Source organism: Besnoitia besnoiti, chromosome I (assembly GCF_002563875.1).
Source record: "Besnoitia besnoiti strain Bb-Ger1 chromosome I, whole genome shotgun sequence".
Classification (NCBI taxonomy): domain Eukaryota; phylum Apicomplexa; class Conoidasida; order Eucoccidiorida; family Sarcocystidae; genus Besnoitia; species Besnoitia besnoiti.
Window position 1 is genome coordinate 3,475,097 of NC_042356.1, and position 23,442 is coordinate 3,498,538.

Sequence of the window (23,442 nt, forward strand, 5' to 3'; positions counted from 1 at the left end):
TATGGAAACTCATCAGAAGAATAGCATTCACATAAGCAGCTGAGGACAACAGAGCAGCTGAGAAACAACAGAGCTGTTTATCCCGGAGAGAAAGGCGGGAAAGGTCGGGAATCCTAGCGCTTAAGTTTCGCTTACGGCTGGCGTCTATATCACCTCGCAACAATGGGTGCATCAGCACACCAAACAGAGCTCCATCAAAATAGCGTGGCGGTGCAGCAGGACAGCATTGCCTGTACCCGAATGTGTTTCAGACATGATGTAGAAAGGAGAACCGTAGACAAACCAGGAATGTCTGCATACCACAGGGCACCGCGACAGCTTTGATGGGTGTTCACAGATACCGGAAGAGCAGAAGATGCGGAGCATATAGTGCTACATCTCTCATATTAGCAGCGTTACATCACGTGGCAAATCGAGGGCAACCGTTGCCTGCAGAGCTCTCGAAGATTGCTGGTTGCCTCTCATTGTGCGAGCCTAATTCGAGGAGTGGTGCGGCGAGAAAACTAAATGGGAATATGAAAAGAGTACGACCACCACAACGGCTGGCACCTCCTGGGTTAGCGTACAGCCAGTACGGGTCAGATGTCACGATACTTTTTTCCTTGGGACCGGAGGAGAAAGTTTCTCTAGATGAGGGAACCTGGTGCGCGCCCAACAACTGAACTCTCCTACCTGAATTTTATTAAAAAGTTATGGTGAGAGGCCTAGTAAAAGCTATGAGCAGCCAGGTTGTGTGGCAACAACTGAGAGTCTCCATGCTGCTGGGAGCGGAAGACGGTGGCCTGACTAACAGTGAAACGTCTTCCCTCTACATTGTTGGTTGATTAAATGGGACCGTCTTCCTTTTGCGCAGCTGCGGTAGTCAGAAGATAAAGATGAATGCACCGCCAGCGAATTCGCGTCAGATGGCGCCGAGGGGGAGACTCTTCTGGAAAGCAGTGCCGAAAACAGAGACCCACTGGGTATCGGAAGCCGCTGCAGATAACGCAGTTTCTCGCTTCTCCGGGACGCTGTCTCTCCTTAGTTCTAAAATGTCCATTTCCACACCAGCGTTCAGTCCGTCGATAGAGAAGGCGTACAACGAAAAATGCGGAGGTAGGAACCTCGTCTGCCCGCCTCAGCGGCGGTGCGCGTGTCTGTTGACTGCGGTACAGCTTCGCACAGGACGATACAGGAGCTATTGAGGGTTGTCAAGACTCGGCACGGCAATTCGCATGCAGTCGCGCTGACGGGTGCTGCGCAGCCCATAATCGCAAGCAGTTCGTGTGGGGTGAACTAGTGAACGAACCTTTCACGGCGTACTTCTGTTGGTCGCCAGCCTACTATTTCTTGCGCGGAATCACCTTTTTCTTCTTAGGAAGAAGTTGTGGTATCTCCTTGGCTGCGTGACAAGAGAAAGTGGAACACAATGAAGTTCAGCTCTCGTAAGTATAGCACTCCTTGCGTGTTGCATGGGGGTTTCAAATATTTTTTTTTTTTTTTTGCAGTTGCCGTGAGTAGGATATGCCTTCCAGACATTGTCAGGCCATTGTGGAGCAAGCTTCTTCTTCAACTGCCATGTGGAATTCGGGGCCGTTCTTTGTCTCACTCATGAATTTGCTGAAATACGGTAAACCCTGCAGCAAATGGCATGCGTCGTCCCCCTGCCCCATCGCAAACACTTTGCTTTCTCCCCTCTTCAGTTCGCCACACCGCGGTGTTCGGGACTTCAACATAGGTTGAGGCGTCGCTTTAGCTTATCCGAATGCTTTTTTTCGCTCCTCGATAATGCACCATTCCAGTGTTCTCGTGCGCGTGTGTTTCAGAAGTCAGCTCCTCGAGGAGGAAGTCGCGGAAGGCCCACTTCTCGGCGCCTTCCAGCATTCGTCGCAAGATCATGACAGCCCCGCTGTGCAAGGAACTCAGGAAGAAGTATAATGTAAGTTGGATCGCCAGTGCGTGTTTTCCTTGCTGCGGACGAGACTGATGGATCATACACGCGTGCCGTTGATATTTGGTGTTGCAGGTCCGATCCTTGCCCATTCGCAAGGACGACGAAGTCATGGTTGTGCGGGGGCATCATCACGATCGTGAAGGCAAGGTGACTAAGGTTTACAGAAAGAAATGGGTCATTCACATTGAGCGCGTCACACGCGACAAGGCTAACGGTACGTGTAGCTGAGACGAGGACGGGAAGGGTCTATTCACGAGGGGATTTTTTTCTGGAAGGGGGGTCGGGAAGGGTGGAAAAGGCGCGCGATAGCGTCGCGTCTTTGTCGTGATGCGGTTTCATGTGTGAGTTGTGGGACTGTTTGTACCAAAGGCGAAACTGTGACGATCGGCATCCACCCAAGCAAGGTGGTGATCACTAAGCCCAAGCTCGACAAGGATCGTAAGGCGTTGCTGGAGAGGAAGAGCCGGGCGACCACGAAGGGCAAGTATACCGAAAAAGACGTGGCAATGTCTCAGGTCGACTAATCTCACAGAAGCGCTGCCGACTTGTTTGTCATGGGGGATGTTGGGCTGTTTCCACGGGAGTTGGGCAACGTTGGCGTTCGTGCAGAGTGCGCTTGGATTTGTCTGATTCTAGATGATTGTTAAGCGAGACGAGCCTTCACTTGCACATGCAAGACCTTCAACTCACCTGCGGACGGCAACATGGGGCACCGTCCAAACAGGTCAAAATGCCAACAATCGTATTACAACTGCAGAATGCCTCCGGCGGTTCGACATGTCAGCTGTGCGGTGGTGTTTCAGTCTCCAGCATGGTAGTGTAGGTGCTTTCCACACCTTGCACGTATCAGCAGGATTGACCAATGCAACGTACGTACACTGCAGTAACCTTTGTTTTTCCTGCGAGAGTGTTACCAGTCACGTTGACGTGAGGACAACGTTCATTTGCCTCGGGTAGGCCACGTGTCTTCCGCCGTTGCGGTTACCACTCAGTACGGAGGGAGGGGTGCGGGGGAGAGGAGAGCGCCGGAAGGTACGTGCGAGACAAAACTGTCCCGTACGCGCAAGCAGTGTTAGCGGTCTGGTGGTACGTACAACCAGTCTAGTGAGAATTACGCCGACGTGCAGAACGCGGTGCCTGCCACATATGCACACCTCAGCGCCGTTCGTGTCAGTATTCGCGCAGACACCGCTTTTCTGCTAGCTTCGCAGGGGACTGTGTATAGACACCGTCGACGAGAAGTCCGGGCGGCCCTATGTCGCGTTGAGAACTACCGTGTCAAACGAACAGGCTCGTAGTACTTCAGTATACGTATTAGGCTAGCAAAGGCGTCGAACTGTTTGCAGCAGGGCAATATGGCGCAAGCTAGCGATTTTAAGGCCAGGAGCTTCCTGGGATTCATGTCCATCAGGGCGGTAGGGCTTACCCGCCTGAGTATCTGAATCCTGGTTTAGCCATTATCGACTATTGTACAGGGCCTCGTCGTCGTCGCATTTATTCAGGTTTTGACTGGGATATCGCTGTACTTGGCATTGGCGTACCTTCGGCCTAGTCTGCATGGTGCAGCATACTTTATGCTGCTCACGAACATTGTCAGCTCTCTGCTTGGGTGAGCCATGGCATTCGCAAGAACATGTCTCAAAATGCAGCACGAACTGTCCAGAATGTGGGGCCTCTGGCGGCGGAACCAATGCATGGAGATAATATACCTTGCAACATTTCTTGTCTGCTTCTCTTTCTTAGTTATCACCGTCCTAAGCTTTACCAACGTGGCTCAAGCACTGCCGAAGGCACCTGTCGGCGTCGTAAGCACCACACCCTTCTAGATGCAGACTCGCTGTCGATTCGCATTACTGGGGAGCAGAGCGAAGGTTTCAAGGAGCTCGACACGCTGCCCCATTTCCGGAACCGGATAACCATGCAGCCTTCCGCCGCGGTGGAACACGCCATGCTTATTCAAATTCTACAGCATTCTAAACTTCCGGCCTTGAAGATGCCCGAAATCAGCATTCCGCCTCTCCCAAAGATGCCTGAGATCCCTAAATATGATGATATTCCTTTTGGTATGCAAACGCGGGAACGAACTTGTTCCTGGCTATTGTTCTGTGGTCTCCAGTACCCCATCTCAATCAGACTGAGGGACAGACCGAAGAAGTCAGTGCGGACGAGCTTCCCCCCGAGTAAGTGTCACATCCCATCGTACGTGTGGATTCGCTGGTAACGAAGCAAATATCAGAGCCCAACATCTCACTCACCAGCAACAAGAAGAAGTGACTGTCTTACTGAAGATGCAGAAGAGGCGTAAGTGTCAGCTAGGAAGGTATGCTGGAAGGTAACTGTAGGAAAGCAATATGCTGCAGCGGTGAAGCTCGCCTTTGCTGGCATCTTCGGACTTCTGGCTCTTTTCCAACTTTACTGGTAAGGATTTCTGCAATTCCGAAAACCGTAAAAAAATAAAAAAACTGTGACAGCATCTGGATTATCGCCACCTTTATCATGAACAAATGCATGAGTTTTGACGAACTGGCTGGGGCGCCAGAACAGTAAGTTCCCTCGACTGCTTGTTGAAGTGCTCGTATAATTTTCTTTTTCTGAGTGTCCCGCAGATTCAGACCACTTGTAGGGCAATGAGGCAGTGTCGCCTGTATGAGGCCACCAGCCTAACACGCCGTACATTCAGTTTGTTGTGCCGGCACCGACAGTACCACCCCGTGCTACTGTTGTGCACGTGCAGGTGGTGGAAAGGATACGCCTCTAAATCCTGCCGCTCTTCTGTTTCTCCCGGTCCAATAACTTCTTTTGAAGGGTCTCAATTCGTTGCGTGGACTCTTTAAGCTGCGCCTTCATATCCGAGTCAAGCTTGTCACATCGTTGCCTGGTAATGAAGACACATACAGGCACGAGACGCGCAGATCTAGGATGGCAACAGGCGTGAATAAAACGTCTGCTAGTCTCTCAGAGTGTGGCTTACAACTCTCCCCGAATATAGTCGAGTCTCTTGTTCACCGTCGCTGTCGCGTCGTCCTTGTTCTGTCTGACAAGCACAGGTCCCACTATTTTATACAGAACGGAGTCCTCCTGAAGCTGAGCTAGTTCCTGAACGAAGAAATTGTGGAAAAGCACATTCGTTGCATATTCTTTCACTGAATAGCGGTGATGGATTCCGGGTAACAGGATGCGCACTTGGGGTAAATATCCTCACCTTCGCAACTCCTTCATTCTCGTTCTGTTGCGTCATCAACTTGTTCCTCATCTGGAGATTTTCTTCCATCCCTAAGCAGCCACAACAAATGCAAACGGCAACTGCAGTCTTCGGCACACCCAAAACACGTGCATGGAGGCCCTTGTGGAAGCGTTGCAAACGAAATCAACGGCAGGCTTCGTAGCGACGTCTTCTCGTAAGCTTAGTAACGGAGGGAAAAGCAGCGGAGACTGGGATGTTACGAGGAGACGTGTATGAACAGAGTTTACGGCTGGCGTAGTCGCCTCCAGTGTCTCGTAATGAAGGACTGTGGAGTGCCACCGTGCTGGTCGCTGTAGGACTGAAACGAGCAAACACCGAACCACTTGGAATCACCGCCACGACAAAATGTGCATTCTAAGGCTCACTCCCGATGAGGCGGTCGAACTCTCGCATCGCTTCTGTCAATTGTTCTTGAGACATGATGTCAATATCGCTACGCGCTGGAGTGGCCACGATTGTTGTACATGCCGCAGCGGGAATCCAATTCCAAGCTGATTCTCTGAGGAGAGCCGTCAATGGATATACCCAGTATTTACCGCGTCGGTGCCAATGCTTCTTGTGGAAAACGTAGATTATGATACTGGGGCAGCCTGTTTCGACAGCCTGCCGGTCCGAATGTGCTTGCATTTTCCGCTGAGCATTCGAAAAACTTGTCGCATGCACCACGGCCGCGTCGTGTGCGCGTGATTTGCGCGCGCTCCGCTTCGCCGGGTGCTATCCCGATTGGGCGTCAGACCCTGTCTCCGTTGTCGGGCCCAGGTGGGAAAGCGAATCTTGTTTCGCTCACGGCTGCAAGCTGATGAGAAGACCTGCGAACGGCGCACAGCCTTGACTTTTACCATGATTACATCTTCCCTTAAGGTCACATAAGACGTTCCCTGCAAGCCTGGATGTCGCCCCTGTTCCAACAGACGCGAACGGGGTCGTGCGCAGGCGCTGGCTGACAACCTCCCGAGACAGAGCGTTTTTTTCTCCCGGGTCGCATCTTTTTCTGTTTTGTGGCTTCCTTGATCCGGACTTAGGCCTTTCCGGCTAAATCTTTCGATTGATTCCTTGCCTCAAGCAACGCATATCGGAGGGGCTAGGCTTCCACGTGTCGTCAACTGCTTGCCACGTCCCGATTGTTTCGTGTCTTGCGGCGGTCCGGCTCTCCGCTGGATGCAGTGCGAAGGTTTTCGTGATACCTGCTCGCCCAACCGCGGCTGATTTATCCGGTTTCTCAACGCCGTCATGCACCCAAGAACTGCGTGTTTCTCGGGCACAAATAACTCGCAAAGCGGAGGAGCAATGACAGATTGGCAAGGAGCTTCGACCGGGATTCAGTTCCAAGGAGGAACAACTGAGGTACACCACTTATTGAGTGAGACGAGACCGAATGACGTGGTTCTCCTATGGTGCATCCTTGTCACAATGAAGCCGCATTTTCGGCTTCTTCCTCACTTGGTTATGCTAATCATTCAAGACGGTTCATGTTTGGCCTTTTCAGGTTGGGAGTGTCCCTCATCTCCATCCCGGAAATAGCTCTCTTCGATTCTCTGCAACCTCCTCTGGTACGCAGTCACGTTCCGAAGAGTCTCAGCTTCTTCTTTACGCGGCATTAGCATGTGTCCTCCACACGGGGATAGAGGTGCTGCGGGTCATCGTTTTGGAAAGTGTGGCTGTTTCCCAAGACACCATCTATATCTTACTCAGATGCCCTTATGTTAGTATTCACTCTACCTATTCTTACTGGGCCGGGTCAGATTAGGCGTTAACCGAGCTTCAACCGTTGAAGCCAAACTAGCATTGTCTTGGAGTGCCGTTACCCTCTGATCGTATAATAATTCGAGGGTTAGAATAAGTCTGCATGACGGCCATGCACAATGGCGCCCTTCCACGACATAACTGACTGTTTTCATTACTGTCTTGCAACACTCGTATCAAATACCTTATGCGATCGTGCCCATGTATGTGTATTATCTTTCAGAAAATGAATCAGCAGCAGATTGCTGCAGCTTTTGCGGTGAATCTCTCTGCATGTCCATGCCTCGCCGGCTTCGTCAGCAGCAGGTAAACTCTACGGCAGGACGTGTGATATAACTCGACGGTGCGAATTCTCTCTCCCGTGTAAGGCAGATTTTTCTCATCTGGACGGACTGGCACAATTTGGTCGCACTCGATTGGGCTCTACGGGCCATGCCTTGGATGTGCTGTTTGTAGAACGGAACGCATGTCAGAACCATTGTACAGCACTTCAGCCCGCGAAAAATTCCGGCAGTCCCGCCGAATGTGAAACCTGTCCGGCTCGCTGATGGCCGTCTAATCGAAATCTTTCGGATGCCTTCCCTCAACGTCGGTGTCTCACAGAATGACCCCGTGTCAGACTTCGCTCCCCCACTTGCTTGCACTGATACTAGTCCAGTTCTTCAATATCGGGGAGTGCCTCCGTGTGTGCATTCGCGTAAAAGTGTTGTCTTCCATCGAGTTGGCGGACATGCTCGAGAGCTGACCGGCAACTCCCAGTTTATGCAATCACCTCACAAAGCTGGGTGGCTCAGGTTGGGAGTCTAGTGCATGTGTGATAAGCTACTCTGGTGCGTAAATGAGCAAGACGAAAACGTCATAGTGATTTACGCCTCTCCTGCTTCGCGATGTGGCAGGGTTCTTGGGGGCCATGGTGCCGTAATTCGATTCTGTTAAGCACACGGTGCAGAAGTTTTTTTCTTCTCGTACCACATAGCTGTCACGCGGGAGCTCATCCCCCATAGGGGCCAGCAACGCTCGTTCTGTGTTCAAAGAGGTGACCGCACTGAATTGGCGTGAACCACTGAACACTTTAGTCGCCATTGCGTAAAGGTCCAGGCTATGGTGCGATTCGCATCCGTCTGCCCGATGTCAGCGTGTCACCTCGGCATGTAAACGGATTAGTTCTGGCTTGCGCAGCGAATCGAGTACGCGACCAACCTGGTACTGGCAGGAAAGCACATAGCGGAACCGTTAGGGAATGTAGTTGTCGCCTGCAGGGACGAGTAGGGAGCAGACACAGCAGTCATCCTGTGATTGTCGCCTCAAAGCTGTAGTCAAACGTGCAGCAGATATGTGATAACTGCCCCGCCAAGCGAATGGCAGCGGAAAAGTTCAGTGTAGTGTGTGTTAGAGTGGGAGCCGGAGCGAGGCAGGCAACAAACCAGTGCTGTCTGCATGCCTGGGTGAGCGCGCACTCATGGCACCACGCACAGGTCACGGGTGTCGCGTTCAGCAAGGTACGACTTGAGTTCGAGGAGCTAGAACAGAGCAGACGAATCCATATCGGAAATGACTGCCCCCGGGATGGCATGCTCCTGAAATTTCGAAACCAAAGGAGCGGCGCCGGTCCTCTTGCTTTCTTCGTCGAGTTCTCACAAGTACTGTGAACACAGGTTCGCCTGCGCATCGTGCGTAGCAACGGCTTTGTCAGCTGCAACCTGAAAGTGTTGATATTCGAGCACCGCCGCGCAGCAGGTGACCCTCAACTCTATCAACGCGCCTCTCTCCCCCGGCCACCCGTTCATAGCGATTGACACGTTGGAGCCTGGGGGCTCGTTCCTGTGCGGCGGGGTGCTACATATCAGGGCCAAGTGCTCAGGCGCTACCGGCACAGGATGCAGATAGATAGTATGAGAAGTGGAACAAAGACAGCCCTTCTGTGTACTCGGGCGATCCTGCTTCGTGCCTGCGCGCCACACAGCAGATCCCGGGATTTTTCGGGGGCTCTACGCATGTCCAAGTAAACAGGGGAGGTAGATTCAGTTTTCCGCCGCATCGGATGTATTGCGCTGACTTGCTGCTGCCCTCGCAAACCATACACCTTCAGTCTTACTCGCCGGCATCTGTTCGCAAGCTTGGCTGTTCATATTCATATCCGTCAGTGACAACACCGGAGGGGCGATGCTTTCACCTTGAAGGGAAGCAACGTTTGCCGCTGCGATGGGCGGAGGGGGTACCCTCCCCTGTTGTAGGGCGTCCGCTGTCAAAGACAGGTCCTCAGTTGTCTGTGCAGAGGCTGTAAATGGGCATTCTGATATCGTTGGAGTGGTTCGTAGGCCTCTGAGGCGGGCAGGGCCTGACAAGTATCCTCTGTCTTGGCATGCTGACATGCGCTGGTAATGCAGTGCCTGTATATTCCTGATGCAAGAAGCCGCACGCGGATGGAGACATTAAACATGGAGCAACGACGTTCTTCGGGGTGTGTTTTTGGTGGGGCATGCTTAAGTCCTTATGCACATGGTTTTGAATCCCCACCGAGGCCCTGCCATGTCTACAGTTTTTCTTCCTCTAGAACCCTTGTCTACCACCATATACAAGTATTCCTTGGTGTAATTACAACTGCAAAAACACGAATTGAGCCACGTATGGTTTGATGTGGCCGTAGCAGCGCGAGTATATCAGCCCTGACGTAACTGGACGGTGTCCAGCCACTGATCGCCAATAAACATAGAAGCCATCCCCTTACCCAAGAATTTCTTCTGAACAGTTAACATCGTTGCGGAGGCGGGGATCGAATGCCAAATTAGCCCACGCCTCCATATTTATTGGAGAGGAAATGCCTCTGAGACGTTTTGTACAACTTATAGTTGACACCGTCATCTTGGCGGCGTCATCTTCCCGAAATGCAACGAGTTGACGAGAATCTAGAGTTTCAGAAGAGTCAAGCGGCCGTTGATGAGAGTTACGGTCAGAAGCCTGTACAGCCTGAGGGTTTGACGAGCCGAACGCCGATCTCTCAATGCGGAGGAAAGGGTCGTCATCTTCAAACTCCATTTCCGTGTCATCAGCAACTGGAATGATAGCTGGGCAGACTCGTTTCATTTCTTTTTGGAGCGCCGAAAAAGTCATTCGCGAAATCAAGGAGGTCGAAGACACAGAATCTTCTATAAAACCGCCCACAGCCCCTGCGGTACCTTCCTCTCTGTATTTGCGCCTGTCGTGAGTCTCCTCGAGCCAATGAGGAAACCTGGAAATCGAATTCCCGGCGCCCGCTCCACAAGTATTTTTTTCCTCATCTTGCTGCGCCCAAACTGGTAGCGACCGACCACTTGCTTGCCCTTCTTCCTCAGAATCAATGCTCTCTGCCAGCCTGCTGTCTGTACGGCGGGTCGCAACGGTTGTACTGTTTCGAGATGCCACCTCTTCCTTTGATCCCCCTTGGAGTATTCCAGGAGAGACTACCGCGGCCTCTCGAGTTCTGCATATCACGCACCCCATATTTCTTTCTCCCTCGTGCAAGCGCAATGAGAAAAAGACAGACAGTTTGTTCTGGAAGTGTTCGGCACTGATAACAAATCTACTCACCATACCATGTGAACATGCAGATGTATATATATATTCATATAATATAGATGAATGTACTGCAGAGCGCTACTTGCACTAAAAATCTACTGACACTGCCTCACTTGCACCATGGTAGCCAGCAAGAGCGGTGCAGGAAAAACTAGTTCAGCCAATGACATCAACATAAATGCCAAATGAGGGAATTAGCGCCGGGCAAAAGAACGGTACCCCAAAAAGGAAAAAAATGAAGACCTGTATGAACCTACGACACAGGTAAAAGACCGGAGCAGAAATTACACCGACGGTGTCAGTAAAAAAAAAGTGGGGGAAGGCACTCTGAGCTGCGCGGACTCACGTGTAAAGACATGTGGCTTGACCAGAATGCAACAAACGTTTTCCCTGCTCCGTAGATTTTCTTGCTAGTTGCAGTAATCATAACACCTTCATATACGGGGAGCACGCGTTACTTCGGAAACACTACTGAAGCTGACGAGAGTCTGCCCGGGGCCATACGGCAATAACCACTCATTAAGTGGGCAATGACCCACCATCTATTTGCTGTTGCGAACGTGGACAAGACGGGATAATTAATCAGTACAGTTTCATGCAACCGACGGTGGCCATCTCTGGCAGGAATCGTAGGCCCAATTGTTGGTCCTACCGGTGGAATCGGGGCACATGCGCTCTCAGGAGCTGGAGCAGCCCGACGAAAAATGTCGATTGGCTTCAATTCTGAAACAAGAGGTTACTGCAGCTTATCCGTGTACATGATGAGGGATGTAGGTTGCCCTGTGTGTGGGACCAAGGCGATCTTCTTTATCACCATGCGGCGTGTCTCTCCAAAATTGCAATGGAACGGACTCTAACTTCATCGGCCCAGAATGGGGCTGTTCCGCGGCATCACTAGTGACGCATATAAATCATGCTTCAGAACTGCTCTCGCTCACGCCATCTGCGCAACCTGACGTGCGCACGACCGCGCAGCTTCGTCGAGTCGTAGATAAAAGACCGTGGTACTCCCGAAGAGTCTACAGCACCTACACCACTGAAACAAAAACAATAGACACGACTGCCTGACACGAGAAATGGCATTGTGTTTCTCGCCGTTGCAGTCACTCTTCGGCTTGAATTTGCTGCTGTACAATTCTACGTATCCGCGACATTTTCCCGAATATTCCCCGGTCCCTTCTTGGAGTTGAAAAGTGACCGGCACCTGCCACGTGTAGTATTCCAATAACTCCTGTGCTGCCGAAAAAGTTCCCAGCACAATGAGGAGTCTATTCATAGTGAGGTCGCTGCAGTGACAGTTTGACAGTTGACGTAATCCAGCTACAGGAATCCAGTTAGAGTAATCACGCGGCCTCAGCGGACTTTTGCCAGAAAGTCAGAAAGAAATCAGACGACCAGCCAACGGACTGGCTTCATACATACCAGCGCTACATGAGACACCAGCCCTGCCGAACGCACCAATACACAAGCATATACTGGTACTGCTTCCAAGCTGTTCCTTTACAGATCCTCGTCATCATCATCAATGGCGGTGCTCACAGCAGCCTGGAGTTCCCTCTCGGCTTCTTGCACAAGGTTCGGGTCGATGTGGATTTCTGGAGCCTTCGCATGCTCGCCTGTGAACACAAAGAAAAGACAGCACTGACATATCTACTAAGCACGGCGAATCTTCTTGCGATTGATGGGAGAGATATGCACGTTGAGAATGCCGCCAGCATATGTAACGGAGGATCCAATCAACATGAGAAATATGCACTACCATTAGAACATCTTTACACGAGGTGCTGACGAGAGGTCAGTTCACTATAAGATATATCGCTGGCTGCCAAACACGCACTAACACCTTTTCGCGCCAATTTTACTCACAAACACCGCACCTGCGGATTACTGCCTGCCCCCCAGCTGACCGAGGGAACTACCACAAACCAGGCATGCAAGCTCACCAACAAAGGACAGCGCCGGCTGGTTCGTCAGGCGCCGAGCGAGCCACAGGAACGGCTTCTCGAAGTTGTAGTTGGATCGAGCACTGATGTCATAGTACTGAAGATTCCTCTTCCGGTGGAACTGGATCTGGCGCGCCTTTACCTGCCTGTCCTTGACGTCAACCTGAAAATCGGCAGACGTAATCCAAAAGCTGTCTCATTGGATCGTGTCTGCTACTAGCATGACTAAAGAAATAGTCACGCTCTACAAGATGAACTAACGGCGAAGCTGTACGGTATACGGATACACTCTCCATCTCCCCGTCCACATATCGCAGACTTCAGAACCGCTACAACAACGAGGAGAAACCGCCCGTTCCACAAGCTCGGAGGGGGATGCGGCACACCCTGTCCCTCACCACTCGAATACAGCGCGAAGCAACTGAGCTAAGCACACGGAAGGGGACTGGCTGGTGCCAGTCGCCTAGCTGTAGGGCTAACAAGAAAACATATGGAATTGACTTGCGTTGCCGGTACTGTGTCTCTGTAATATACCCCACCCACTAACTCATCACACTTCCACAATCACATTTCGGTCCACGTAGCAAAATCACAAGAAAGGCTCAGAACCCGCTACTCACTGACCTAAGAGTATCCGAAGACAAGAACCGAGCACTTCTGGCAAATACAATTCGCCTACCTTGTTGCCGACAAGAACAATGGGAATGTTCTCGCAGACTCGGGTAATATCTCTGTACCAGTTGGGGATGTTCTTGTAAGTGATACGCGCGGTCACATCGAACATCATGATTGCGCACTGTCCCTGTAGTATACATACAATAAGTCCAATGTCAGAGCCCCCTGGCTTCCACGGAACAGTCACAAAAGTGCATTCTCAAGGGCTTGATGCTACGAGTCTGTTCCATAGGAAAAATGAACCACACCATCCGCTCTTCACCGCCCAAACACATACCGCACAACTGCAACTCTCTTACTACCAAAACACAACCAATATCCACACAAAATCTCCCTTTTTCAGCGACACGAAACGGGTGAGTATTCCACCGCTGAACCAAGCTGTGACCAACGCTAGGGGAAGGATTGCAAGAAAAAAAACAAAAAAACAACTGCGTCACCGAGGCTAATCCACCATGCTGCTTCTGTGCTCATGCTCCCAGGGCAAGCGCAACAGCACCGTGGCCTTGCACTTGCGGAGCAGGCTCATTACCTTGATGTAATATCCATCGCGGAGACCTCCGAACTTCTCTTGACCGGCAGTATCCCACACATTGAAGGTAATCATGCCAAAATTGGTCTGGAACTTCAGCGGATGCACCTCCACACCAAGAGTGGGGATGTATTTCTTCTCGAACTCGCCTGAAAGTAACCAGAGGCACCGTAGCGCACCAGCGTGGCTGGTCTGCTTCTCACTGCGAATATACCCGACAGGTACCGCCGCCCTTCCACCATAACCTTGTCATCGTAACCTGGAACCGCCACTTGCTTGTGCAGAGGACAGAGTAGCGAGCATGTCTGTCAATGGTTCAAACCCCCACGAAATAGCGGTACTTTGCCGTGCTGGCACTACCACCAATCCGACCAACAATCCCACGTGCGCAGTTGCAAAAATGTCAGATTTCCAACTGCTGCGGTATACCGGTGGAGCCATTGCTTACACTATGGAGATTCACACAGGACCAAGTTCGCCAGATATTGAAGCAAACGCGACGTCTCTACTGCGTTCGCCCGCAAACCCGATTCCCAAAACACACATTCAACTGTCACACACGCAGCTGGCGGCGACGCCTTCACATGCGCTGAGCGTCCATCCTGCACAGTCCGGCAGTGGGCGCATACGCCGGCCTGAGTAGCAGCCCGCACATGAACCGGACCATCCATAGACCCTTGAACCCTTTCACCGCGAACCGTTACGAAAAATGGGAAAACAAGCATCGACGGCGCCTATATACTATATACTGGTACAGCCGGCTATGGGAAGCAGGAGCCGGGCAAACCCCGTCTCATCAGAGTGGCGTTCCATCACCAGTTGGGATGACAGCTCGTCCTGATACAGATCGAAGCGAGACATTCTTCCCCATAGGGTGCTGGCGATATGGCCTCACACTCGCACGAAACGGCCTCAAATCCGAGATCGCTTAACCGGGGGGTCACCCAGACCTCCTTCACCACTGGTAAACGTCTCCTGGACCAGATCGAATGAGAACGACATACCTGTCAAATGGCGTTTGACCAGAGTGGTTTTCCCGACACCCCCATCACCGACGAGGATGAGTTTGAACTCGGGCACTGCTTGTGCTGCAGCAGCCGCCATGGTTTTTTCCTCGTGTTTTAAGAAGGAAAAAAAGTGTTTGAGTCAGTTATTAAGTGAGAAACCGGACGCTGAATGCAGAAGCACTTTCAGCAGAGACAGAATGTCATGGACTGAGAAGTCGAAAACGATGTGGGGAGAGTTGGGACGACGACGTCTTGGCCGCAAAGAACGGTGAGACAAAACAGAAAAAAAGTGATTTGATGACGACTAACAGCTGGTGAACACAAACTCGACGCCACACCAGTGTTTCTCAGAGTCTTTACAAAGGCAAACTGGTGAGGAATTTACTAAAACAGAGAGTCATGGAGCTCGTCCTACGTGGTCATAAAATCACTGCACCTGGCATCGCCGACGGGGGCTGTCACATCCCCTTTCGACTCTTGATTTTCCTCTCCGGTTACGACCGCTAATTTCCTCGACGGCCTGACAGTTATTATGAAGGAAAGCCGAGAGCACAACGCGCACCTTCGCCGTGAACAAAGCCAGGACGCCGTCGGTAAAATTTCCGTAGAGGAAGCCCGCAAAGGCACGGGGAGAAAGAAGCCGTGAGGTCGACAGGTGAACAACACACAAGCTACCCCTTGCTGCCTACCACCCCACCCAGTCGCCGCGTCGTCCGGAGGACTTCTCCAGCAGAGACTTAGTGTGACGACAAAACCAGAGGATTACCCCCCATCCCACTGGTGTGCTCCCTCCCCCCTTGCGCTCACCTGCATCTGCCATGTCGCCTTATAAAAAGTCGCGCGCACATTACCCTGCAGTGCCTGTGTAAGATGTTAAGATAAAAGACAGTCTATCTACCCCAGAGAAAGATAACGAAAAGCTCTGCTTGTTTTTTCACGGAAGCAAGGCATATTTACTCTGGCGGCTTCTTAGGTGCAGGAGTATGCATTTGGCAAGTCCTCTAAATACCCAAATCCGATTTACCGGCGTGGCCATGAGCCTCTGGCAGTGCATGCTAACTCCTGAAGAGACACGAAACCAACTGGGGGGCAGCGCCGAAGCAAAGGAAACCAGGTGGCCGTTTTCGCCTTCAAAACAGTGCCTAGCATCATGCAGCCAGAAAAATTCATTCAGGAAAAGAATAAGGAGGGGCCACCGTGGCCACATGACGAGATACGAGTCTAGCTGAAATCACCACGTTGCGTTCCAGCCACGTTCGTGAAGCGATTTGTTGTCGTCTTGCCCACCGCCACCCTTGTCGAGGCCCGCATGGCACGGCAGGCACCGCCCTGCATCCGTCAGCCGCACTAGCCGTTTCGCTTGTGCCCGCAGAAACAGGTAAACGTGTCTGCGTACGCAACCTACGATTTCCAGTAGCATCCTATTCCCTTTTCAGCGCACTGAAAGGGTGCTGTGTGAAATAGTCGCGCTAGTCACCTTGAAGTGCAGTTTCAAACGCCTCTGTAACCGGTAAGACATTGCCTACAAACAGCAGAGCTGCTGGCTGTGGCTTTTCTTGTGGGCGTCTTGAGGTGTGAGTAATGAGTTGCTGGCCGCATGCCACGGTCAGACGAACTGGCGGCGAGGCAACGTCAAGCAAGGTGTCCTGAAGTCATCACCCCTTGCCTTCTCGTGGGTCAGCCATGCTGAAGTACTTACTCATTCTACCGCTATTGTGGCATTAAGAGGCCACTGCTCTCACCAAAAGCTGCCTCATCACTGTGCACAAGTTTCCCTGAGAAACCATGTATCATCTCAGAACATCTCTGCTTTTACGTGCGAGCACTAGCGGAAGAGTTGCCGTTGAAGTCTGTATTTACTAGACGACAGTAACTCTCCCAGCAAATATAGCACACAAGCATAGAGAATGCACTCATTTCGTACCGCGTGAGAATAGGCACAACACGCGAGGTCGGTCACAACTCATGTGCAATAACCCAACAGGAAAGCATACCAACAACTGCTTATACGCTCTGGTCTGTCTTCAACTACGCTCTCGTATAATAGAGCAGTGTACAGTTCACGCAAACTCAACAATTTACTATCCGTTCCATCTTGCCAGCTGCGTTCTTCATCAAAGCATAATCTCGCTTCCAAACTGTAGCTAGGAAAGGGGGTACCCTTCGAGATGGAATTGCTTCCAAAACAGGTAGTTACTCATCAGCGTTCATGTTATCACCTGCCCCTGCATAGCACGCCTGCAACGCGGGATATCCCCCATGAACATACACGAGTGCAGGCGGCGGAGGCCCAAGAAACCACAGTGGTTGTTCTTTCGTATCTCGTGGGGTTTTTAAAAGATGGCCCTTGTGTTCTGTAACTGCTGGAGCCGCAGACTCATCGAAGGGCAGTAGTGGTGCAAAGGAACCAACTCTTGCGGAGGGCACGCGGCTCTGCAAACATAACAAAATGCCGTTCATCAGAGCGTACCTGGGTTACGTGAAAGAGACTGCCAGCTGCGACAAAGGAACAATGCGAGGCTAACAACTGCAACTACAGGAAACGTATACACGTATATCGAAATATGTCACACGCTAAAGGGCAGGACGTGCCGTCTATTCACCATCGTATCCTTACATCCACAGTCTCCAAGCGGGAGGAGGATTTACGCAGTAAAGTTGACTCAGACGTGGTTCTGTGCTGCCTGCCTGATGAACGTTCCTCATCAACTTGAGCTTAACGGACAGAGAAATGTTATATGCAGACAATGCAGCAAGACTGTGGTATGTACCGGGACAAGCAGACGACTCCATTCCGCCCCCGCCTTACTTCTACAGTAACACTACCGACCAAGAGACACCCGGTTGCACTTATCGTTTATACAAGGAATACATTAATAGCTTGGCTGCAGTTCGTACAGTCCGTAGTGCTGGCATGTGAAGCCTGTCGTGGCACACGAAGCCTAACCTGCAAACTGGGCACGCAGCAGAAGTATGGTCTCTCTGTTGCTGAAGTATCCATCGCATGATACAGGTCCAGCAAAAGATATGCCCACAGGTTGTCGCTGTTGGGTCAAGGCACCTCCCCTGACAAAACAGGCATACTGTCCCCTGCGTTTTCTCCTCATCCTGGTTCTTGCTGGTTCGCTCCACTTGGCTCTGCTGTTCCTCTTCACTGTCACCTTTACTCCCCAAAGGCCGCGCTGATTTGCTGTCATCGTCTTCGTTAACGCCATGGAACGGACGAACCTCGTCGTCCTCCGTGTGTACTTTTGACTGAGTGGTTGGAAAAGCAGAGGCTCCTCCTGTGTCTGCTGAATCCGCTCCTGCCGTTTCCATTTCAGATGTGTGCTGTTGTTCCCGCAGACGCAGACTCGACTTCAAATGCTGATAGGCATGCCAAAAGTTCACATGCCGAAAAGCGCCTTCCGCCACCGAACAGAGGGACACAGTACCCTGTACGGCTAGCAACACGGCGAGCAACCTACAGGTCTGCCTAGTCTGCTGCTGCTGCTCATCACGGCCAGGTGCCATCGGCGCGAGGCTTGCGAAACGTGTCAACGTGCACCTGTGAGCAAGCATCGCGTAGTCGGGGGGAGACAGCTGTGTAGGAAACTTCTGGTATTCAAGCGCGATTGACCAACCACCACACAGGAAGACCCCCCAGTATTGCTCTGAGGCCCTTTCAACCTCACAGAATACGCGCCCGCTTAGTCCTCTGAGGACAACACCGAAAATGATGTTGTTTGAATCAGCAAATGCCCGTCCTGCCAGACATGCCGGAGGCGTCGGACCCCAAGATAGGTTTGATTACACCAGGCCTGATCGTGTCATCTCTCACCGCTTGCACTCCCGCCGTGAGGCCGGCAATCAGTAGCCCGGGCAAGACAGATACATAAGAAATCAATCCATGTTTGCCAATTGCAACCCATGCACGACGACAAGCCATGTCTGAGAACCTCTAGTTCGGAAAAGGATCCCACATGGAAACCAGGCAAACAACAGCTTGGCGCAAAAACACTCATTATTCTGACCTTGTGGAGAAATGAAAATGCCCGGCATTCCAGAAGAAGGCTGCAAGATGCAACCGGCGAAACGCTGCAGGCAGGTAACCGCACATACGGGTCCAGAAATGTCCTGCGGCACTAGTGCAGTTCATGCAGGGAAATGGAAGCCCTATCTGCTCGGAGACGTCTGCCTCACCTACAAGCATCGTCCTGCAAGTAGAAACTGCAGTCGAGTATCCTAACAACCTGGACACAGCAAACCACCACACAACTGATGAATGCCCCTGCCTTTAACTGCATTTGGTGGACGTTCCACGTACAGGGTACACACACGGGAGGCCCTAAAGACACCTTAGCTTATGACAACCCGACAAGGCTTTGTCGCGCCCTCTCACACCAACGGGACTCACAGCATGGGATGCTCAGCAATTCTGCGGTCAGACAAGTCCCAGGACTGGCTTCTTACCGCAAAACTCTCCCAAGAAGCAAAGCTATTAGAGGGAAAGAAAAGGAGTGCAGTAGGCCGACGAGCATAACAGTCCGTCGTTTCGCCGCTACAAAGGCGGATGTTCTCTGATCCTTGGTGGACAGCTCTTCCCGAACCTGCAAGTCCGCCACACCATAGCGCAAGGTATTCAATACCGAACCGTGAGGTCGTTATGAGCCGTAATGCGTTGTGCAACCCAATCCTTCACTTCTCAGTATCCAGTCTTCCACTTACGCCGCTGTGGCATCAGCAGAGCGATACGCTTGGACTTCATTCTGGTGCCTATTAGACCGCGCGGTCTGCATGCACGTGCCTCTCGATGATACCGGCGGTTCCCCCGGAAAACGATCGAACTGTTTCACAACAAAAACGTGGCGCAAAACTACTTGTACGGCACTATATTCGTCTTCCACCTACAGATTTCTGACATCTTAGTGATATCCTTGAGTGAATTGCGCTCACCAAGAGCAAATCACAGTACTCTTCTCCAAGTGACTGGCCTCTTCTGGCGTAGCAGCAGCAAAAGTAAACCGCACAGACGAGAGCCTCTAGCCATAGGCGTTGTTTAGTGAGTGCCAAGTGGCATGCGTTCCCAAGCGTCGCCGTACTGCTTCGCACGACGTGGTGTGCCTCCGCGACCACACTCCTGGCAAGTACAGCTACAGCCCCGCGGAACTCCCGAATACGTTCAGAAAGCGACCTCTTTCGGGCTGGAAACCCATCGCCCTCAGGCTGAATTCCTACGTATACACAGAAGGGATGCCGATGCACCAAATTGTGATGCAGCATCTCTCGAGTGAGACGGGTTTCGGATCCTGGAGCGCCACAGCGCCCCAGCTGGCATCGTCGTCTTGCTGCTGCACGCAGGTGACTCCGTGACCTGAATGACTCAACTGGAGAGAGGAAGGCTGAACGCGCTGAACGCGCCCCTGTGTACCTTCTGCAGACGAGGATCGTTGCTCTAGCTGGTTTCGATTTTCTCCTCCAACATGGCGACCCAACGAGATGGCAGCCGATCTTCTAGGGGGCACAGAAAGTTGAATGGTCGATGCAGCCGGTGAAAGCGGAAGGGCGCCCGAAAGCAGTTCTGGGCTTTCCACTGCTCGGTCTGGGTGCTGGAGAGGCACCGCCCCGTAGCCGCCCATTGATCCAAAGATCGCTTCGGGTGAACTGGAAAAAATTCTCCAACGACCCGAGCCAGGCAAGTCCGTAGATGAAGAAAACAGTACCGAAACTTGCCGGAGCAGGCCAGCCGTTAGCAGGATTAGCTGACGACAGTAGTAGTCATCCTTCTGCGCAGCACGGACTAGGTCTAGCTGATGTGCAAAAGGGAGAGAGCGGATGCCAGCAGTCCGACCGTCGTCCGCTTCTGCTCCCTGCCCTGGCGGGATTTCGCTCGATCCGGCCGTCGAAAACAACTGCTGGCCGTTTCGAGAGAAACGCCTGGAGGAAGGCGCGGGCCGCTGTGCAGCATCGGGAAGAACGGCGGCCGTCAATACCTCGTTTATCGGGTTCTGCGGCCTCCCACCAGATGTGCTGTTATCCGAAGGCGTGCAGGAGTGAGGCAGCCTGCGTGCGCGGTCCAGATCCATTTGGACGCTGATGGGTGTCACGAACCGGCTGCCGCAGTGCGTGGATGTACCTCTACGTACGACGAGAACATGTAGAATAGATGCGGGAAGTAATAAGTAAAAGCTGGGCACCGGCGCCCTCTCGCTGCCGCCGCACACTTCTGCTGTGAGGAACTGCTTCGCATGCTGGAGAAGCAAGGAATGCTATCCAATTTTGGAAAACCCTCGTAAAGACTCTCGAGACTGGGTAGAGGGCAGAGAACAACATCGACGGATTCCAGTGTTTTTTCCGAACTGCTCACTGCTTTTTGAATATACCAATTCACATCAGGAGCCGAAGCGATCACTTCGTTGCTTGACACTAAAATGCGTCACTCCATCATCAGGAGACAGCCGCAAGACTGCAGACAGGTCCTGTGGCGCAAGAAGGGGGGGTGGAGGCCAGCGAAAATCCGGGAGGACTTTAGGGAGCTCTAGTTACAGACTGTCCCAAAGGCAGCACCTGCTGGCAAATATTTTGAAGTATTTCCGTCTTTCACATGCACAGAACATCCTAGTCAAAGTGGAAAAAAGGGAAGCTACAGTAGTGCGATCCCGCAGAACAAAAACCAGGACTCATGTGTCGCATTATACCGCAAACTGATCACGTTTTTCAAGCTAGATGGTTCTGAAAGTGTTGCGTCAGCAAATTCTCCGGCGTAGAGGGCCTGGGAGTTTCTGTAGGACGTTAAAAAACACATTCAAAAACATACACGTATACGTAGACACGGCGCCAACACAGCTGGTCCTGCGGGATGCCGGAGGGTACGGCGAAACATGCAGCCTCCCAGGGGCACTGCAATAGGAAACCGTCGCCGAGAACACAATCAGCAATACTTACTCATCTTCTGAGTTAGGTTTAGTATCGGAAGATCATTGCGAACTACTTGTGCGGCAAGCAGCGATATTGGACGCACAGTCATCTGTATGCCAACTAACTTCACCCTCGAAGTCCGAGCCGCGATGGGACGTCGAAAAACATCCACATCGATTCCCCCTGACTAGGGACGCGTAAAATGCTTTTTTGGACGCCGTTGATTTTTTTTTTACAGGACATCTACGCGATTTAGACCAATCCCGACAATCAGTGGGCCTGAAAACATTTGAGTTGCAATGGTAGCAGCAGCGAGCTTGAGGGGGAAACACGCGAGCAGGAACCTGAACTTCATTGCTGCTAAGCGAAGATAAAGTGCTTCGTAGACCACAGAAAAGCACAAGGGAGGACTTCCCCCAGTGTGCTTGACAGAGATCGAAAAGGCGGAGCACTCACCTCCCATACGCATACCCCATAGCTACTCGAAACGTATAAGCCCGGCGGCGTGGGCGAGATATACACGAGCCCTACATAGACAGGCGACCTCCTCATAACGTGTCCGACTTGCGGTAGGGATAATCTTCAGGTCTGACGGGGTCTCTCGATGAGATGCTGGAAGCTTAGTTCGCGGTACTGACTGGTTGTGTGTGGGTCGTGCCGTGCCTCGGAGATTCGGTGGCGGTAACTACGGTCTAATATTTGTCATGCTCAGCCTCCGCTCCACGCCCACTGCGCCCCAGTTGCGCGGGTTTCTTCATGAACCACACAGACCACTGGATATATCATTGAAAGGGAGGTTGCGGCTTCCGGGAGAAGTTGCAGCCACGGGTCTGACCACAGTAGCGTGGTTTCGACAGGGGGCGACCGCCTGCGGGACCGGGTCGTGCTCATGTGTGCATGCAAGTAGCATGTGGAGAAATCACACGCAAACACAGAAACCTGGAAGAGACAAAATTGAGATCCGCTGGACAGTGAGGCAGACCGCGAGAAAAGATCACGGCAAAACAAACCAGTCAGCCTTTCTGAAAAAGGCGTCACCTTTTCGTCCGAAAGGTCAAACGCGGCGACACGGAGCATGAGTGTCCGTCGTCCGTACTACGGGTTGTGTATAGGGCCCGTGCGGTGACTTCTCACTTCGAGTCCGGCACGCTCAGGGGGAATCGACGTGCCGCGTACCATTTGCTTCCTCGTCTTCGGTTACTCACCGTGTGCTACGTAAAGAACTGAATGCATCTTTCAGTACCTCGTCTATTTATTGGTGTGCAACGAATGCAAGCTCAGGGAAGCCTACGCGTGGCATGTACTGAGGTGAATCAGGATGAGAGAGAAGGCTTTTGACGTTCCTGCGGTCGTGCCCCCATCCGGTTATTGCGGCGTTTTGCGTGCAAGAGATCCAAACTGATACGAAAAGCTTTGATATGCCCGCTCCTGTTCACTCCTACATCGGCGGCCCGGCGTTCGTCCACCTGGCATTGTAAGCCACTTTATGCGTAAACCACGCGTCTGATCCGGTGAGCGCACTGAAAACTTGTCCGCGTCTCTCGTCAACCACCATTGTATCCTGGGCGCCGCCCTAGAAATATCACATACGGAGTGGAACAGCGATGTTGGAAAAAACGACCTACCGCCGACGTATGTTACGACTACGATATCGGAGGCCAGCGGGCATCCAAGGTTCTTTTGCCTGGCGACCGTTTCGGCCTTGATGGGGTCGACGAGCGGCCGGGCTCCTGATGAGCATTTGCAAGGGGTAGCAGCTTTATCGTGGAGGCGGGGTGCCACACTACACGAGCGCCGTGTGTTGCGGAAGGCCGAAATCGCGTAGTTTCGATTTGTTCCCGTTGTTTCATGCGCCACTTGTCACGAGGCTGTCGTTCGTTCTCAGAAGGTTCCCTGTCCTTATCTCCTCCGCT

The 23,442-nt window shown here is 52.1% G+C and overlaps 5 protein-coding genes across 5 annotated transcripts; 2 read left to right on the forward strand and 3 right to left on the reverse strand.

The window, feature by feature from the left end:
• Positions 1 to 1,031: 1,031 nt before the first annotated feature.
• BESB_005060 (ribosomal protein RPL26) lies at positions 1,032 to 2,457 on the forward strand (the record flags this gene model as incomplete). Its single annotated transcript, XM_029359261.1, has 5 exons — positions 1,032 to 1,095; positions 1,488 to 1,496; positions 1,782 to 1,918; positions 2,006 to 2,147; positions 2,303 to 2,457. 5 exons carry the CDS (start codon positions 1,032 to 1,034, stop codon positions 2,455 to 2,457), a joined length of 507 nt encoding a protein of 168 aa, XP_029222174.1.
• An 831-nt stretch (positions 2,458 to 3,288) lies between these two features.
• BESB_005070 (uncharacterized protein) lies at positions 3,289 to 4,117 on the forward strand (the record flags this gene model as incomplete). The annotated part of the gene is made up of 5 exons (XM_029359262.1): positions 3,289 to 3,348; positions 3,409 to 3,542; positions 3,597 to 3,738; positions 3,798 to 3,996; positions 4,050 to 4,117. 5 exons carry the CDS (start codon positions 3,289 to 3,291, stop codon positions 4,115 to 4,117), a joined length of 603 nt encoding a protein of 200 aa, XP_029222175.1.
• Positions 4,118 to 4,687: 570 nt separating this feature from the next.
• BESB_005080 (putative prefoldin subunit 6) lies at positions 4,688 to 5,597 on the reverse strand (the record flags this gene model as incomplete). The annotated part of the gene is made up of 4 exons (XM_029359263.1): positions 4,688 to 4,808; positions 4,905 to 5,029; positions 5,136 to 5,206; positions 5,543 to 5,597. 4 exons carry the CDS (start codon positions 5,595 to 5,597, stop codon positions 4,688 to 4,690), a joined length of 372 nt encoding a protein of 123 aa, XP_029222176.1.
• Positions 5,598 to 9,403: 3,806 nt separating this feature from the next.
• BESB_005090 (uncharacterized protein) lies at positions 9,404 to 10,400 on the reverse strand (the record flags this gene model as incomplete). Its single annotated transcript, XM_029359264.1, has 2 exons — positions 9,404 to 9,521; positions 9,649 to 10,400. 2 exons carry the CDS (start codon positions 10,398 to 10,400, stop codon positions 9,404 to 9,406), a joined length of 870 nt encoding a protein of 289 aa, XP_029222177.1.
• A 1,575-nt stretch (positions 10,401 to 11,975) lies between these two features.
• Positions 11,976 to 14,729, reverse strand: BESB_005100 (GTP-binding nuclear protein ran/tc4; the record flags this gene model as incomplete). Its single annotated transcript, XM_029359265.1, has 5 exons — positions 11,976 to 12,091; positions 12,419 to 12,581; positions 13,098 to 13,220; positions 13,626 to 13,774; positions 14,630 to 14,729. 5 exons carry the CDS (start codon positions 14,727 to 14,729, stop codon positions 11,976 to 11,978), a joined length of 651 nt encoding a protein of 216 aa, XP_029222178.1.
• Between the last annotated feature and the right edge of the window lie 8,713 nt (positions 14,730 to 23,442).